The 17706-nt window shown below is 43.5% G+C and overlaps 1 protein-coding gene across 1 annotated transcript in view; it reads left to right on the top strand.

Moving 5' to 3' along the window:
* Positions 1-17706, top strand: part of RAB4A (RAB4A, member RAS oncogene family) — a 53534-nt gene that overhangs the window by 24370 nt on the left and 11458 nt on the right. The window contains exons 2-5 of the mRNA XM_082603270.1: positions 8160-8240; positions 10341-10455; positions 15971-16033; positions 17166-17320. Coding sequence (XP_082459396.1) covers positions 8160-8240; positions 10341-10455; positions 15971-16033; positions 17166-17320 — 414 coding nt within the window. The remainder of the gene's footprint in view (positions 1-8159; positions 8241-10340; positions 10456-15970; positions 16034-17165; positions 17321-17706) is intronic.

Raw genomic sequence — 17706 nt, 5'->3', positions numbered from 1 at the left:
ATGGCTATTTAAGTTATCTATTTTATTGGGTGAGTCGTACTACTTTGTGTTTTTGAAGAATTGGTCCATCTCATCTAAGTTGTTAAATTAAAGTATGTGGAGCTGTTCTTGTTACTCCTTTGTTACCCTGCTGGGTCTGTAGTGCTGTGACCTGAAATTGGCTATGTGTGTCCTCCCTTTGTTGTTGTTGTGAGTCTTTGTTACATAAATGAGTTAAAGATGGCCCTGCATGTTGGCCTCTCTGTGGTGTTCTTCTTCACAGCAAGCTGAGACGTTAGTTCGAAGCCTTGCCAGCACCAAATTCCATTCTTACCCACTCAGTTGCTTTAAATATAGCCCCAATACGCATATTTTTAGCCATTTAGAGGCTACCTGCTTTGAATACCCTGTGAAGCCTCACTCTCATCTGCAAACTTTTGCTTAGACACACTCTGGGGCTGTGACAGGCCTCTAGCAGGTGCTGTCTGGCTTCCCTCCCATGCAGCCAGTCACAGTGCTACCCAAACGAAGGTGGTGTGTGCTGTGACCATCTCAAGGTCCTGTCTTTTTCCTTGATCTGCCCCCAGACCTTGATCTCATGAGTTTTGCTAGAGGTTTATCAATTTTAATGATCCTTTCAAGGAACCAGTTTTTTGTTTTATGGATTTTCTTTGTTTTTCTGTTTTCAGTTTCATTGATGTCTGCTCTTTATTTCCTTCCTTCTGCTTGCTTTATTTATTTTGCCCTTCTTTCTCTGTGTTCTTGAGGGCAGGAGCTTAGATAATTGATTGAGACTTTTCCTATTTTCTAATATATGCATTTAGTGTTCTGAATTTTCCTTTCAGCATTCCTTTAGTTGTAACCCACAAATCTTGATAAGTTATATTTTCATTTCCATTCAGCTCAGTGTGTTTTTCTATTTCCCAGGAGACTTCTTCTTTAAATCATGGGTTATTTAGACGTAGATTGGTTACTTTCCAAGTATTTGGAGATTTTCCTATTGTCTTTATATTATGAATTTCTACTTTGATTCCCTTGTGGTTGGAGAACACATTTTATATGATTTCAATTCTTTTAAATTTGTTGAGGTTTGTTTTATGGCCAAGGGTATAGTCCATCTTGATTTATGTTCCATCATCCCTTGGAAAGAATATGTGTCCCTCTCTTGTTGGGCAGAGTGTTCTGTAAATGTTGACTCCATTCTCTTGGTCGACTAAGCTGAGTTCTTCTGTGTCTTTGCTGATTTTCTGTCTAGTTGCTCTATCAGTGTTGAGAGAGGGGTGTTGAAGTCTCAGCCATAACCGTGGGTTTGTTTCTCCTTTCAGTTCTATCAAGCTTTAGTTTGATGTATTTTGTAGCTCTGTTTTTTGGTGCACACATTGAGGCTTCCTATGTCTTATTGGTGGAATACCCTTTTTTCATTATATAGTGACACTTTGTTTCTCTGGTCATTTCCTTTGCCCTGAAGACTGTTTTAGCTAATGATAATGATTTACTTCGATTAATATTTGTGTGATATACCTTTTTCCATCCTTTCACTTTCACCCTGCCTGAACATCATAATTGAAGGGAGTTTCTTGTAGGCAGCTTGTAGTTGGGTCATGTTTTTTCAACTAATCTGCCAATCTTTGTCTTTTACTTGATATATTTATATAGTTTACATTTAATATAATTATCTGTTAGAATTTATTTTTGCCATTTTATATTTTTGCTTTCTGTTCTGTTTTTCATTTTCCTCTTTTCTTTTTCTAGTCTTTCTGCGGTTTATGTGAACATTTTTTAGAACTCCATTTGATTTACCTATAATGTTTTTGAGTATATCTCTTTGCATTGCTTTTTTAGTGGTTGCTCTAGGTATCACATTATATATACATATCACAGTCTACTGGTGTCATCATTTTACGTTCGAGTGAAATATAAAACCTTGCTTTCTCTTACAGGCATACCTTGTTTTATTGTGCTTCACAGAGACTGCGTTTTTTACAAATTGAAGTTTGTGGCAACTCTACATTGAGCAAGTCTATTGGCATCATTTTTCCAACAGCATTTGCTCACTTTGTGTCTCTGGGTCACATTTTGGTAATAATCAAAATATTTTAGACATTTTCATTATTATTATATTTGTTATGGTGATCAGTGATCTTTGATGTTCCTGTGGCAAAAAGATTATGACTTGCTGAAGGTTCAGATGATGGTTAGCGTTTTTTACCAATAAAGTATTTTTTAATTAAAGTATGTACATTGTTTTTTTAGAATGCTATTGCACACTTAATAGACTACAGGATAGTGTAAACATAACTTTATATGCACTGGGAAACCAAAACATTTGTGTCACTCACTTTATTGCGATTTTTGCTTTTTTGCAGTGGTCTGGAACTGAACCCACAGTATCTCTGGGGTAGACCTGTGCATCCGTTCACCCTCCTCCACTTGTAATACAGTCATCTTAAATATTTCCTCTTCTTATATTTAGTCACATCAAACAGTGTTACCATTTTTGCTTAAATATCCAAACATACTTCAGAATACTCAAGAAGAGAAGAAGAAAAGCCTATTGTAATTGCCCATATTTTTTTTTTTTTTTTTTTTTTTTTTTTTTTGCTGTACGCGGGCCTCTCACTGCTGTGACCTCTCCTGTTGCGGAGCACAGACTCCGGATGTGCAGGCTCAGTGGCCATGGCCCACGGGCCCAGCCGCTCCGTGGCACGTGGGATCCTCCCAGACCGGGGCACGAACCCGTGTCCCCTGCATCGGCAGGCGGACTCTCAACCACTGCGCCACCAGGGAAGCCCAACTGCCCATATTTTTATTTACCATGTTCTTCCTTCCTTCATGATGTTCCATGATTCCTTTTATCACTTCCTTTCAGGTTTTTTTTGTTTGTTTGTTTTTTGCCGTGCTGCACAGCTTGATCTTAGTTCCCTGACTAGGGGTTGAACCCGGGCCCCAGCAGTGAAAGGCCAGAATCCTAACCACTGGACCACCAGGGAACACCTTTCCTTTTGGTTTAGAGAGCTTCCTTTAGCCATCTTTTAGGGTAGATCTGTTGGTAACAAATTCTGTTAGTTCTTTTTTTCCTTTAAGAATGTCTTGATCTCTCCTTCATTCTAGGATATTTTTAGGATATAAGGATATAAGATTCTGGATTGAGAGTTCTTTTCTTTCAGCCCTTGAAAAGTATTGGTGCCACTTCTGGCCTCAGTGGTTTCTGATGAGAAATCTGTTGTCGTTTGGATTGTTTTTTTTCCTGTAGGTAAGGTTATCATTTCTCTCTGGCTGCTTTCAAGATTTTTTTAATTTGTTTTTAGTTTTTAGAAATTTAATTCTGTGTCTTGGCATGGATGTATTTGGACTTTTGTTTGGAGGAATCTAGCTGTTTGAATTCAGTAAGCTTTGCGAATCTGGATTTATGTGTCTTGCCAAATTTAGGAAGTTTTCAGCCATTATTTCTTTGAATACTTTTTCAAATCCATCCTCTTTTTTCTCTCCTTCTGGGACTCATGAAAGTTAGATTTGTTTTTTGTTTTTTTTAATAATCTCAAAACTCCATGAGGCTCTATTAATATATTTTTGGGCTATTTTCTGTTTCTTGTTCAGATTAGATATTTTCTATCATTTTGAAGCCCAGTTCACTGATTGTTTCCTGTGTCCCATTTTGTTTTGAGCCCATCCACTGAGCTACATACATCAGTTATTGTATCTTTCAATTCCAGAATGTCCATTTGGTTCTTCTTTATATCTTCTTTTTCTTTATTAAGCCTTTCTTTTTGCTGAAGATTTCTCCTTTTCATTTGTTTCAGTCATGGTGTTGTTACTTGTTGAAGCATTCATGATGGCTGCTTTACAATCTTTGTCACATTTTTCAGACATCTCTATCATCTTGGCACTGGAATCTGTTGATAATATTTTTTCTTTCTGTTTGAGTTCTTCCTGGTTCTTGATATAATGAAGGATTTCCGTTTGAATTCTGGGCATTGTCGCATTGTGTTATGAGACCTTAGATTTTTATCTAAATCTCTTGTTTAACTCTTCTCTGCTCTTGGGCGCTGCTCCATGACTGCTGGGTGAGGTGGAAGCCCAGGCTGCCCGCCGAGCTCCCGTGGACACCCAGGGCCAGGCCTGTTCCTTGTACTGCTGGGCCAGGGTGAGAGCCCCAGTGTCCGGCCTCCCACACCCCATGACCACATGTCCCCACGGGCACTGTGGCTCTGTACCTGGCCTTTGGACACCACCCTGCTGGGGGCGTCAGGGAACCTCACTGCAGCCTTGGAAGGGTGGTGGTCTGGGCTCCCCACTCAGCCTTTGCTGGCATTGGTGGCGTGAGGCCACAGTTTTTCCTGTAGTGTTTGTCTGCAGTAGAGCAGTTTTGTGTAAAAGGTTTCTCTCTTGCTAGGTTGCCCTTTCCTGGTTCGATGACTTGAGAGAGCAGGCTTTTGTTGGGGCTTCTTAAAATCTGCCTCCATTGGCATTTCCAGGCTGCCAGCTTGTTCGGCTCCAAGTCTGGGAAATACGAGGGAAAAGGAAAAACCCAAGGGACTCATCCCTGTGTCATTCCTCAGGCCCCAAGATCTCTGGCCAGTTTGCCACCTTCTCTACACTTTTCCAAGTCTTCTTATGTTTCTTTTATATGTAGTGTCTAGGGTTCTAAGTTGTCCTGAGCAGGCGGAATGGGGAAAAGTACTTCTACTCCATCTTCTTGGAAGCAGAAGTCCACCTTGGTGTTAAGGATCATTTTTTGCACATCGAATTCCACATTAGACAGTTCCTTGTTTTTGTGCTCCTGCCCCAGCACTGTGAAGATGGTGACCTTTGGGGTTAAGGAACCTCATTTCTTAATAGGGAGTTTTTCCTTTCTTGCTGATTGCTTTTACAGTTTAATATTGACTCTACCTCATTCTCTGTTTTGTTTTTTTTTTTTCCTTTCCAGAATATGTACTAGACCTATATGTTGGACCTTTTCCTTCAATTCTGCATTTTTCTTAAACTCTCATGTTTTCTCTCTCTTCATTTCTCTGTTCTGCCTCCTAGTAATTTTCTCCAGTCTGGATTGCAGTTCACTAATTTTCTGCTTAGTTTTGTTGTTTCTACTCTTTAACTCATCCATTGACTATTTATTTTTAATGACTGCAGTTTTTATTTCTAGACAGACACATTCTGGAAATCTACCTTTTCTTTTATATCATTTTTTATGGATTCATCTTTTCTTATGGATTCAGTTCCTTTTTTATGGTATTAATCATCCTGAGTATACTTTGTCAGGTTCTTTTTTTTAATCAAATTCTTGAAATTGTAATGTCTTTGGATTGCTGACTCACTCATGATGGATTGTTTGAATGTTTTGTAATTTTAGATTGTGAGGATTGCTCTTCTTCAAAGGAGCTGTAAGCATGGGACTCCTATGTATCCTGGTTTGAGGATGTGTCCTTCCAGAGTGATCTGCATTTGCATCTTCCAGGCATCCTATTGATATCACTTTCTAAGGCCCTTTTTATTGTTTTAAATTTCTTGACTTGGAGGTTCATTGTCGACATGTTTTTTAAGTTTGAATTTCACACTCACCTGTGGAGCCAGCCCATGATAAATCTTCAGAGGGTAATGTTTTTCTGCTGATCTTGCTGAGAGGTTGGGCAGAGTCAGAGAAGGTTCCTTGTCCTCCTGAGCTGGTGAGAGGATTTTTCCAGCCTGTCCTTCACTTGTTTAGATTCAGCTCTCCACTCCTTCCTTCACGTGGGCACAAGCTCTTGAATCCTGTCCCACAGTTGTTAAAACTCAATACTGACAACCCTCCATCTGGGGCCCCTACTGCTTTTTCCAGTTCCAAGCATCTACAGATTTCCTTTTCTTTCCTGAAAGGTCAGCTATGTGTTTTTTTTTTTTAATATGATATATTTTTTCCAGCATTTCTAGTTGTTTAACCCAAGAGGGTTTTCAAAAATAGGGTTTTCTATTTAAGTATGAAAACTTACCTCTTGGAGCTGCAAGACTCAGAGTGTGAAGAGTTTTTTGGAGGAATTAAATATTTTTACATATGGAAATTACACATCTTACTTGTCTTTGTCCAGCAAGGTGCAAGTCAGTTGATATGTTACCCTTTTACCTGTTGAGGTTGTGGTATAATCTGGAAAGCGATTACCATAATAGAATCCATTTAAGCAAAACTTCCAAAGCAGAAAATAATAATGGAACAAGCATTAAGCCAAAGTCTGTGCTTAGATCTATGAGTTTTTGTTTCAGGATTAGATGGATTTGTGAAACTCCTTTTACTATGTGCATATAAAACACGAGAAACATTCGCATTTGTATATATAAATTATTTTTGCTCTCAAGACTTACTTTTGCCTATATATTGGCAGCATCTTTACCTGGTTCTCATCTTCCAATGTTTACAACCTATGTAATGTATTGGGCTTTATTTCTTAAATAGAAGAGGATATTGAACAAGATTGAGAAATTTCAGTATTTTCATTTTAACCTGGCAATCTTAATTTCTTGGGCTGTAAAAGCTGTTCAATGACAATGATGAGACTTGCGTATTTTATTTTGTATGTGTGGTAAAATATACATAGCATGAGATTTGTCATTTTAAAATCAACAGTTCAGTGACTTTAAGTACATTCACACTGTTGTACAAATATCGCCGCCATCCATCTCCAGAACTTTTTCATCTTCTCAAACCGATACGCATATCCGTTGAACCCTGACTCCCCATGTCCCCTCTCCCAGCCTCCTCGCGACCAGCCTTCTACGTTCTGTCTCTGTGAGTTTGACCACCCTGGGTACCTCATATAAATGGAATCTTCTGGGATTTCTCCTTTAGTGACTGGCTTAGTTCACTTAGCACAATCAAAGTTCATCCATGTTGTAGCATGTATCAGAATTTCCTTCCTTTTTAAGGCTGAATATTATTCCATTGTAGGTATGTATGTACCACATTTTGTTTATCGTTGATCCGTCAGTGGATATTTGGGTTGCTTCCATCTTCTGGCGACTGTGACTAGTGCTGTATGAACACTGGTGTGGCATGCTTTTGAAACAGGCAGTGAGATGCATAAAACTGTAGGTATTTTTAAATGCTAACAATTGTTAATAGCACTATCCTACAAGTTTAATTGCCTGTAGCTATTTGAAAAGCATGAGAGGTTGAATAGGCTTGACCTTTGGGTGATAAGGAATGTAGTTCTCAGGAACAGGGCTGGACCAAGCACCAGCAAGCAAATTGACCCTTTGTGCTTCGCTGGGTGGGCGGGGAGAGAAGGAACCAGGGCTGGGAGTGCGTGGTCGGGTCTGAAACAGGAGTGTGGAGGTGACACCTTCAGAGGTGCCCCCGACAGAACCAGGAATGTGGAGCAGGCCCTTCAGGGCCACAGGCTGAGCCTGGCAGGCGGGGGTCAGCAGACGTGGGTCGGGGTCAAAGTGTGAGGGTGGAGAGGGGCTTGGTGCCTGCAGCACTAGGCTGAACAGAACGGGAGTTCTTCGCCAACAGAAAAAGCAAAAGGAATCACCAAGCCAGTGTCAGGCTACCGATGCCCCATCATTCCGATTCACAGATTCCATTCTAGAAAGCCTCTATTTCCAGTTGATGGAAAGTAGGATCCCAAATTAAATCTATTCCCCCGTGTAAAGAAGAAGTGAAGAGCTCTCTCTATATTGAATGGGACAGATATCACACATGGAGTACTGACCCAAACCCCTGGGCTTAGGCCGGCCTTCCCAAAGGTCATAGACACAGGAATAAAGGCAAGGCCACAGAAGTCTGCAAGTGTAGGGAGAACTTACACCTGTTTTTAAAAGAAGAAAGGAGTGGACTTCTCAAAGCCTGTAAGTCTACCAGGTTTTTTCTTTTGTAAAGAAAAATTGCAATTTCTAGGCGATTTTTGCTTGTCACTGTGTGTGTATTTATTTGAATAGCAAAGAGATTTCAGTCATTACAAGAGGAGTTTTCAAACTTCCAGTATCAAAAGAAATTGTCCCCAGAGCAGTTTGAAAAGGCACTGGGTTAGCATATAAGCCATATATCAAAAATGTGGAAAGGTAAGTCAGTGTGTTTATTGCCACTTTCACAAAATATTTAGTTACCTCTTTTTTATATTAACTGAGATTTCATTAAATTTTATGATTATAGTCTAAGTTCACAGCACCTGCTCTGAAGTTATGTTTCACAGTCTCTTTTTGTTTTTCAGATTTTTTGTTTAAATTCTTGGTTATTGGGAATGCGGGAACCGGCAAGTCTTGCTTGCTTCATCAGTTTATTGAAAAAAAATGTAAGTGACGTCACATGGTCAGTGTTTCTTGCATGTCTTCTCCCGAGAGTGCGCTCTCGTGCAGATTTGTTTAGGACAAAATTTCCGAATATGTTTTCAGGGAAAAAGTCATAGTTTAAAAATATTTTTAAATGACATAAAAAGTTTATGTTATTAAACATTTAGTAATCTGATTTTTTATTTAGCACTTCAGTTTCATAGTGGGTCATTGTTCATTATGTAGTGAATTGTCCTGTACATTTTCCAGACACTAAAATACAGTATGATGCTGTGGAATTCTATTTGCTGGCAGGAGTGGCCCGAGAACCCTAGTTGTACATTTTGTATAAGATAGCATTTGGTCCCCAGCGGCCTTGTATTGTCCTTAAGGCAGCTATTGTCATCAGTCCTGTTTTACAGGTAAATAAACAGAGGTTTACAGGACTTGGTGTATGCACTTGGGATGGTCACCTAGTAACAGTGCACGTTAGACTCAAACCCAGGCCTTTCGACCACAGAAAATATCTTGTGCTGTTGACTTGCCTTGTGTTGGTGAGAGAGGTTGAATTTTGTATTCCAAGCTACTGTAAAAGATGGTAGGTTTGAAAGGCCCTTAAAATAAGCCGTGCTTATATAGTAATGGACAGAATTGTGGAGAATGACCTGTCTATCTACAGGTAGTCAGGTAAAGGCCCGAACACAGAAAATTAATCTCACTTAATGAAGTGCCTCTTAAGTAAGAATGCGTGAGATGCATTAGGTGGCAGGCGGTGGAGACAGAGGCAGCAAAGGGTGTCCTGGGAAAGAGCTCTGAAGAATAAGATTCTAGAAGTGTTTTCTGCTGCTTCCATTTCCATCGACCAGGAGCTTGTTGGAGCCTTCATGTAGTGACATGGACCCAGCGTGGCTCAGTCCCTCTTGAATTTGACAGGCGCTCACCCGCTGGGCGGCCTGGGGTTCTGTACGAGTTACCCATACTTTGCATTGTTCCATCTCAGAAGAGGGGACGCTGGGCCAGGTGCCCGGCCTCGGTGGACACTCTCCCTTCACATCCTCCCCTCACCCCTCACGACCACAGTAATGATGTAACGAGGCTTCACTGTATTGCTCTTGTAGCTGTGTCTTAATCAGGATGCCCTTGGCCTTTTGTTACTGCCTTTGAAGGCTTTTCCTGCCAGGCTGGCCCAGTAGCTGGACACCAGCAGATGTCCATGCCGGTCTGCACTGTCTGGGCCTGAGACAAGCTGCTGGAATCAGACCCTTTCCTCCCCCAGGCCCCCAGGGAGCAATGAACACAACTGTCAGATGGCACCCTGGTTTCTGGTACAATTAAACTTTATAGTTATAAAATATAAACCAGTCAATGGACTGTGTAGACAGGATATTTGTTTTTTCTTTTCCTTTCACATCACAGAAATTTTCTTTTACAAGACAGCTTATTCCTGTTGGGTTTAGCAAACTACTTATTTTGCCAACCTCCCTGCCCATTCAGACAGTATTGATTTCTCCAGCAAATTCATTCCAAATGATTGCCACACACAATACTCAAGTTCATGAAACTCAACAGCTGTAATGTGCATAGAGGTCTTGGTTTGGGGTGTGTTTGTTCTGAGTTTTTTACTCTATCTTTTCTTCTTTTTCCCTTAATCTTTGGTGAGCATCAAGTTTCTTTCTTGGGCTACGGTGCTTTTCCTTCCCTTTACTTTTATTTCTTTAGAACGTTTGTCCGAATAGTTGAAACTATCGTTGGCCAAGTTGCAGTCTGTCACTGGGCAGTAAGCCCTTCAAGGTGGTACCCAGTATTTTGTGCAGTTGCCATTCATGAGAACCTTAGCAGTGGTCAGGTAGATATGGTCTTATATAGCGTGACCACCAAGCCTTAGCTTTAAATATATGGCTTGTTCAGGTGTTTTGAGAAAAAGCTTTGTTGCCTTTGAGAACAGGAACTGTGTGTATTCTGTTTAAAACAGTGAGTGCTTATTATCATCTGACTGTTGGAGAAATGAATGGCGACAGTAAATTACATTTTCCATTGACAGAACCCTTGATTTTAATGTTACTTGTATAAATCTGTAAGCCTGTTTCCCTAATGTTCTAAAATTAAATTTTTCTCTTTTTCAGTCAAGGATGACTCAAATCACACAATAGGAGTGGAATTTGGCTCAAAGATAATAAATGTTGGTGGTAAATATGTAAAGTTACAGATATGGGACACAGCAGGCCAAGAGCGATTCAGGTAGCTTTTTCTCTAACTTAATAAAAATATTGGAAAATTGGGTTTGAAATAATCAATTATATTCTCTTAATGTACGTGGTCCCCTCCTCCCTCCCCCCACCCTCACAGATTTTAGAAGGTTCACCTCTGGAAGCTTTAAGACAAGCTAAAAGTCAGTTTTTCTCTACACAGCATTGATTTATGAAAGAATACATTAGAATCTCTTCCGAGTGCATGCGTCCTAATTTGGAGGCTAATTTATTCTTTGGGACCTAATGGTCCATTAGGAGGTCGTGGCATTGCATATTCCACAATTTACTTTTAGCTTAAAATCAAGGCAAAGTAGTAGCACAAACAATTTTTCTCTGTCTTTCACTTTAAAAGGAGAATTTTTTAAAACCTCTTTGGGGGTTGGTTTTGCTTTACATTAAAACATTCCACAGAATATTCTCTCCTCAGCACTTGCATTACACTGAAGTCATAATCGACGTTTGGAATGATGACCACAGTCCACAGCAGATAGGTTCCATGTTTGATATTCTGTAACTACTAAAGCAGAAAGTAGATTAATATTTTAGTTGTGTTTTTTTGAATAGATACAGAGAACAGATATTCACAGTTTCAAAATTCAGTTAAATAAAACTCAATCCCAGTGTAAGCATTTCACTTAAAGTCAGGTATAATATTTTAAATCCTTAATAATTGTTTGCTTCAAAAATATCATAACTAGACTTCAGACAATATTACTATAAAGCTATAGTAATCAGAACAGCATGGTAGGACTTCCCTGGTGGCACAGTGGTTAAGAATCTGCCTGCCAATGGAGGGGACACGGGTTCGAGCCCTGGTCTGGGAAGATCCCACATGCCGCGGAGCAACTGGGCCCGTGAGCCACAACTGCTGAGCCTGCGCATCTGGAGCCTGTGCTCTGCAACAAGAGAGGCCGCGATAGTGAGAGGCCTGCGCACCGCGATGAAAAGTGGCCCCCGCTCGCCACAACTAGAGAAAGCCCTTGCACAGAAACGAAGACCCAACGCAGCCAAAAAATAAACAAATAAATAAATTTTAAAAAATTAAAAAAAAAAAAGAATCTGCCTGCCAATGCAGGCGACGTGGGTTTGATCCCTGGTCTGGGAAGATCCCACATGCCACGGAACAACTAAGCCCATGTGCCACCAACTACTGAGCCTGCGCTCTAGAGCCTGCGAGCCACAACTACTGAGCCCACGTGCCACAACTACTGAAGCCTGCACGCCTAGAGCCTGTGTTCTGCCACAAGAGAAGCCACCGCAATGAGAAGCCCACACACCACAACGAAGAGTAGCCCCCGCTTGCCGCAACTAGAGAAGGCCCACGCGCAGCAACGAAGACCCAACACGGCCAAAAATAAATACATAAATTTATTTTTAAAAAAAGAGAAAGTACCTTGGACAGACTTAGAAGGACTTTCTTATTAAAAAAAAAACAAAAAAAAAACAGCGTGGTACTGGCAGAAAAATGGACATATGGGTGAGTGGAACAGAATAGAGAGCCCAGAAATAAACCCACACACCGATGGTCAATTAATCTTCCACAGAGGAGGCAAGAATATACAATGGAGAAAAGACAGTCTCTTCGATAAGTGGTGCTGGGAAAACTGGACACCTACATGTAAAAGAATGAAATTAGAACACTCCCTCACACCATACACAAAAATAAACTCAAAATGGATTGAAGACCTAAATGTAAGAGCAGGTACTGCTCCTGCAGGAAAAGCAGAGGCAGAACGCTCACTGACATAAATCGCAGCAATATCTATTTTGATCCGTCTCCTTAAATAATGAAAATAAAAGCAAAATAAACAAATGGGACCTAATTAAACTTAAAAGCTTTTGCACAGCAAAGGAGAAACCATAAACAAGACAAAAAGACCACCCTCAGAATGGGAGAAAATATTTGCAAACGAACCAACTGACAAAAGATTAATCTCCAAAATATACAAACAGCATGCAGCTCAATATCAAAAACAACCAAACAGGGCTTCCCTGGTGGCGCAGTGGTTGAGAGTCCGCCTGCCGATGCAGGGGATACGGGTTCGAGCCCTGGTCTGGGAAGATCCCACATGCCGCGGAGCGGCTGGGCCTGTGAGCCATGGCCGCTGAGCCTGCGCATCCGGAGCCTGTGCTCTGCAACGGGAGAGGTCACAGCAGTGAGAGGCCCGCGTACCGCAAAAAAAAAAAAAAAACAACCAAACAACCCAATCAAATAATGGGCAGGAGACCTAAATAGACATTTCCCCAAAGAAGACATACAGATGGCCAACAGGCACATGAAAAGATTCTCAACGTCACTAATTATTAGAGAAATGCAAATCAGGACTACAGTGAGGTACCACCTCACACTGGTCAGAATGGCCAACATCAAAAAGTCTACAAACAATAAATGCTGTAGAGGGTGTGGAGAAAAGGGAACCCCTCCTGTGCTGTTGGTGAGAATGTAAGTTGATGCAGCCACTATGGAGAACAGTATGGAGGTTCCTCTAAAAACTAAAAGTAGAGGCCCAGCCAAGGTAGGGGTGAGTGAGGCAAGGACTGAAAAGACAGAAATTAAGTGAAAGTCTGCTGACCCTCACCCTCTTCCCCCACCTCTTCCTTAGCTGCTGGCAGCCAAGTGTGTATGTCTCAGGCAGGAGAAACAATTCTTATCTGCAGAAAAATAGCCCCAAAGAAAAGGCTTAAAGATACTAACATTTTGGTTTCCCCAGTGAAATAGCCCAGTTTCTGTCCAGCCATCTCACAGTGAATAGCCCACACATAAAGAGCATCTTTTAGAGTTTGGCATTCCTTGTTCTTGAATATAAATGATCAACCAAGGATCACCAGACACTTGATGAAAATTTTTAAGATAAGAGAAAGAGCCCAAAATAAAGAAAATAGAAACTTTCAGGGAATAGACAAAAACTAAAACTATAGTATCCTCACAAATAAGAGTAGATATTGCATTCAGGGAATAAGAACAAAATTATAATTTAAAAAGAGCAATTAAGGGGCCTCCCTGGTGGCGCAGTGGTTGAGAGTCCGCCTGCCGATGCAGGGGATACGGGTTCGTGCCCCGGTCTGGGAGGATCCCATATGCCGTGGAGCGGCTGGGCCCGTGAGCCATGGCCGCTGGGCCTGCGCATCCGGAGCCTGTGCTCCACAACGGGAGAGGCCACAACAGTGAGAGGCCCGCATACCGCAAAAAGAAAAAAAAAAAAAAAAGAGCAATTAAAATAATATATTAGGGCTTCCCTGGTGGTGCAGTGGTTGAGAGTCCGCCTGCCGATGCAGGGGACACGGGTTCGTGCCCCAGTCCGGGAGGATCCCACATGCCGCAGAGTGGCTGGGCCCGTGAGCCATGGCCGCTGAGCCTGTGGGTCCGGAGCCTGTGCTCTGCAATGAGAGAGGCCACAACAGTGAGAGGCCCATGTACTGCAAAAAATATATATATATATATATATTAAATAGAGTAGTGCTCTTCCAGAAAGTTAAGCAGTAAACTTGAGATGAGAAAGGGAAGAGACAACATAAAAAATCATACAGAGTTAGTCCAGGAAGCTCAAGGCCTGACCAGTTAAGCCTTCCCGAAGACAGAAGAGCAGAAGAAACAGTAAAAGAAACAATTGAAGAAAATTTTCCACTAGAGGAATGAGACTCTGTAAGGTTCCACCTTACACCAAGCACAGATGAGGGGGGAAAATCCAGACCAGGGTCTGCCACGAAAAATTTCAGAACACCAGGGATGAAGTGAAGATACCAAAAGATTCCAAGAGGGAAAAGCAAATCACATATTAAGAATCGAAAATGAGAATTGCACTGGACTACTCAGCAGCAACGCTTGGAAGCTAGAAGATAATTAAAGCCTTGCCTTCAAAACCCAACGTGAAAAATTTTTTTTCCAACCTAAAATTCTAAACTCAGCCAAACTATCCATTAAGTGTGAGAATAAAATCAAAATACCTTCAGTTATACAAGAATGGAGGGAAGCAAAGCTTCTCTTTCATATATACTCTCTTAGAAACTTCAAGAGGATATACTTCACCAGCACAAGGGAGGAACCAAGAGAGGAAGATGGAGCCACCGGGACCCCAGCCTGGGGAACAGGGAGGTGGCGGGAGCTTTCTGAGCCCCATTTCTTAGGGGTCCTTAGGGAGGTTCCAGTCTGTAGGCATGATCGATTAGATCACTGACCATTAGGGGTTGAACTTGAGCCCCAGTCCCTGAGCACCAGGGCCTTGTAGGCCTCGAGGAGGACCTGGAGGAGGGACTGAGGGCCACAGGTGACAGAGGGGACGCACGTGGCAGGGGTCCAGGCAGAGCTGGTGGTTCGGATCAGGACGGTGCTGGTGAAGGTGTAGAGACGTGCACGGTGTAGGACCTGACCAGTTGGTGAGACGGGTTCTGACTGATGTGTCCACTGTGGGACACATTGCGTCACATCACTTTGTGATGGGCACAGAGTGGGTGGAGAGATTTCTGGCTGTGTAAACAGAGTGGGTGGTGGGGCCCTCTCCAGGAGGGGCCTGTAGGCCGGGAGCCAAAGAGTTCTGCCTGACAGATGTTGGCTGTGGCGCGTTCATTGTGGTCACACAGAGTTGCCGGGCTGGCGGATGGCTCTTACGGAAGTAGGCTGAGCTGAGGATTAAACCGGAGTTGAGAGCGTTGGGAGAAAAGAGAGCACCCAGCCTGGGGGAAGGAGCTCCAGGACCAGCGGGGCAGATTCAGAGGAATGGTCCAGAGTAGCTGGTGTGAGAGGAGACCGGGAGGGAGTGGGGCTGCGGCCTGGGGGCAGGGGGAGGGGTCCAGGCAGCGGGGGAGGGCAGGTGCCGCGGGTCGGTGGAGCTGCTGTGTCCACGGGGCAGGAGGAGGCGGTGCTGGCGAGGCAGCTCCTGAGAAGTCTGGGTGTGACAAGGGGCCCAAGATGGGACGGCAGCGGGAGCGTCGCGCCGCCTGCCTCGCTCTCATCCAAGATGGGGGGTGCCGGGGCCCATTGTATTCTGCGAGTGGGGAAATCTTAACACGCCGGGAGAGAGTCGAGATGCAGGTGAGAAGGAGAAATCCTGGAGCTTGTGGGAACAGGCGAGATGCGCTCGGGTGGGGGGCTCGCTGAAGACAGGTGAGGCCACGCGGCCCCTCGTCCGCAGGAAGGCACGGACCCCGGGCAAGCAGAGGGGCTGCCGAGGGCTTCGTGCCCTGGGACTCTGTGATGCCCCCTTCCTGCCCCTCCCCCGACGTTCTCAAAGGCACCCTCAGTGGTGCGGGGCAGCCTCACGCCCTCCAGGGAGGATGACACTCATCCCAGCCTCACGTCCCCACCTCCCTGTCGCTCCTGTGACACGATTTCAGGCAGGACAACCCTTCATGCCCATGTTCAGATAACTTTGAATCATTTCTCTTTAAAGCCACCTCCGTCCCTGTGTTGTGGTTTCCAAGGCAAAAATGTGTGTTTTGTGTGGGAAGATGGTGCTCAGGGGTACGGGCTCTGCGTGGTGGAAAGTGAAAGCCTGTAACTCTTGCAGGTCTGTGACGAGAAGCTACTACAGGGGTGCGGCAGGGGCGCTACTTGTCTACGACATCACCAGGTAATGACACCCCTCACCGGCCTGTGCTCCCCGAGGTCCGAGCCTCCCCATGGGTGTGCTGGGCACGTTGGTGGCAGGGCTGTGGGTGGGGAAGCCCCTCAGCCCTTTCCCTGGGGGCCTTGGGGGTTTTTGAAGCAGCCCCTTCCACCACTTTACCATGTAAAGCAACATGTTCCCAAGCTTCAGATAGATAAGCATCCCCAGTGTCATTATGTTTCTTAACATGATGTTTTGATACTTTGCTTAAGGTTTGCAAAGTGAAGCTTTGCGTGTGGTAAATTATTAGAAGTAACGGACCTCCATCAAGCACAGGCTCTAGGCTGGGATGGCCTGGGTTCAAATCCCAGTTCCCGTCACCAGCGGTGTGAGTCCTCCGGTGAGGTGCTCCGCCGTCTGGACTTTAGTTTCCTTGTCCGTTCCATGGAGTAATGACCACGTAATACGCGTGAGGTTGTTGGGCGGTTGATTTGGTTCATATAGAGCTCCTGGCCCATCGTAAGGATCTGAGTGCACTGTCCTGCGTGTAGCTATCACCCAGGTATCACAATTAAATTAAATTTAAAATTCAGTTCCTTAGAATATACGAGGATTTTATCCTTAGATAGATGGAGGCTGAAAACAGTCCTGAAGGTGGATGCACCTGATCAAGTCCTGGCTCTGCCACTGGCTGCTTGTGTGACTTTGGGCAGCTTAGTCTCTCTGGGCCTCAGGTTTCTTGTGGAAACAGGAGATAATAAGAGCCTGTGTCACAGGGACCTTACAGAGAATCAGTGTGTTAAATCCCTGTGAAGCAAAGTACCAGTGTGTGACACGGATCCATGGAGTGGCAGCAGTTAGCCTTAGGTCTTGCTCACATGTTGCATGAACCCAGAGCCCAGTAAACACTGCACCCTGCTTGGCCAAACGACCGACAGCAAGCTGCCTGACTTGTTGCCTCATTTTCATGGAAACAAGATGAAATGCACCCTGTGGGTGTGGTGTACACCTGGGGCATCCAGGTCATCTGAGTGACCTTAAAGGTTGTGGGCATTGCCCTGCGTGTGCAGAAGCGCTGTGAGTGGTGTGAGTGACTGGAAAGAGTTGCTAGCTTTATAAAATACATGTACTATTTTCACAATCTTATATTACGCAGCCGAGAAACCTACAATGCGCTTACTAATTGGTTAACAGATGCCAGAATGCTCGCGAGTCAGAGCATCGTCATCATCCTCTGCGGGAACAAGAAGGACCTGGACACCGATCGGGAAGTCACTTTCCTAGAAGCCTCCCGATTTGCTCAGGAAAATGGCAAGTGGCCTTTCACCTGTCACACCTGCTGGAGGTTTAAGGTGCAGCTGTAGTTAGGAAGTGTGGAACTTCCTATTGTTTTTACTGTACCTTAGACTCATTTAACATAGTTTCACCCTATTGCATTCTGCCTACGAAGGTTACTATGATGAGGGACTTCCCTGGTGGTCCAGCGGTTCATACTCTGTGCTTCCACTGCAGGGAGTGCAGGTTCCATCCCTGGTCAGGGAACTAAGATCCCGCATGCCGCATGGTGTGGCAAAAAAGAAAAAAAAAAAAAGGTTACTATGATGATAAAAGCTAATCTCTTAGCATTCTCTGGTGACTTTTCAGTCTAGGATCTTTGAATATCACAGGTCTTGGTTTAAAGTGAAATTTATAACAAT

The sequence above is a fragment of the Mesoplodon mirus genome, assembly GCF_964341445.2.
Source record: "Mesoplodon mirus genome assembly, chromosome: 2".
Lineage (NCBI taxonomy): Eukaryota > Metazoa > Chordata > Mammalia > Artiodactyla > Ziphiidae > Mesoplodon > Mesoplodon mirus.
Note: the sequence above shows the minus strand (reverse complement) of the source record. Positions and strands in the feature narration are given on the sequence as shown.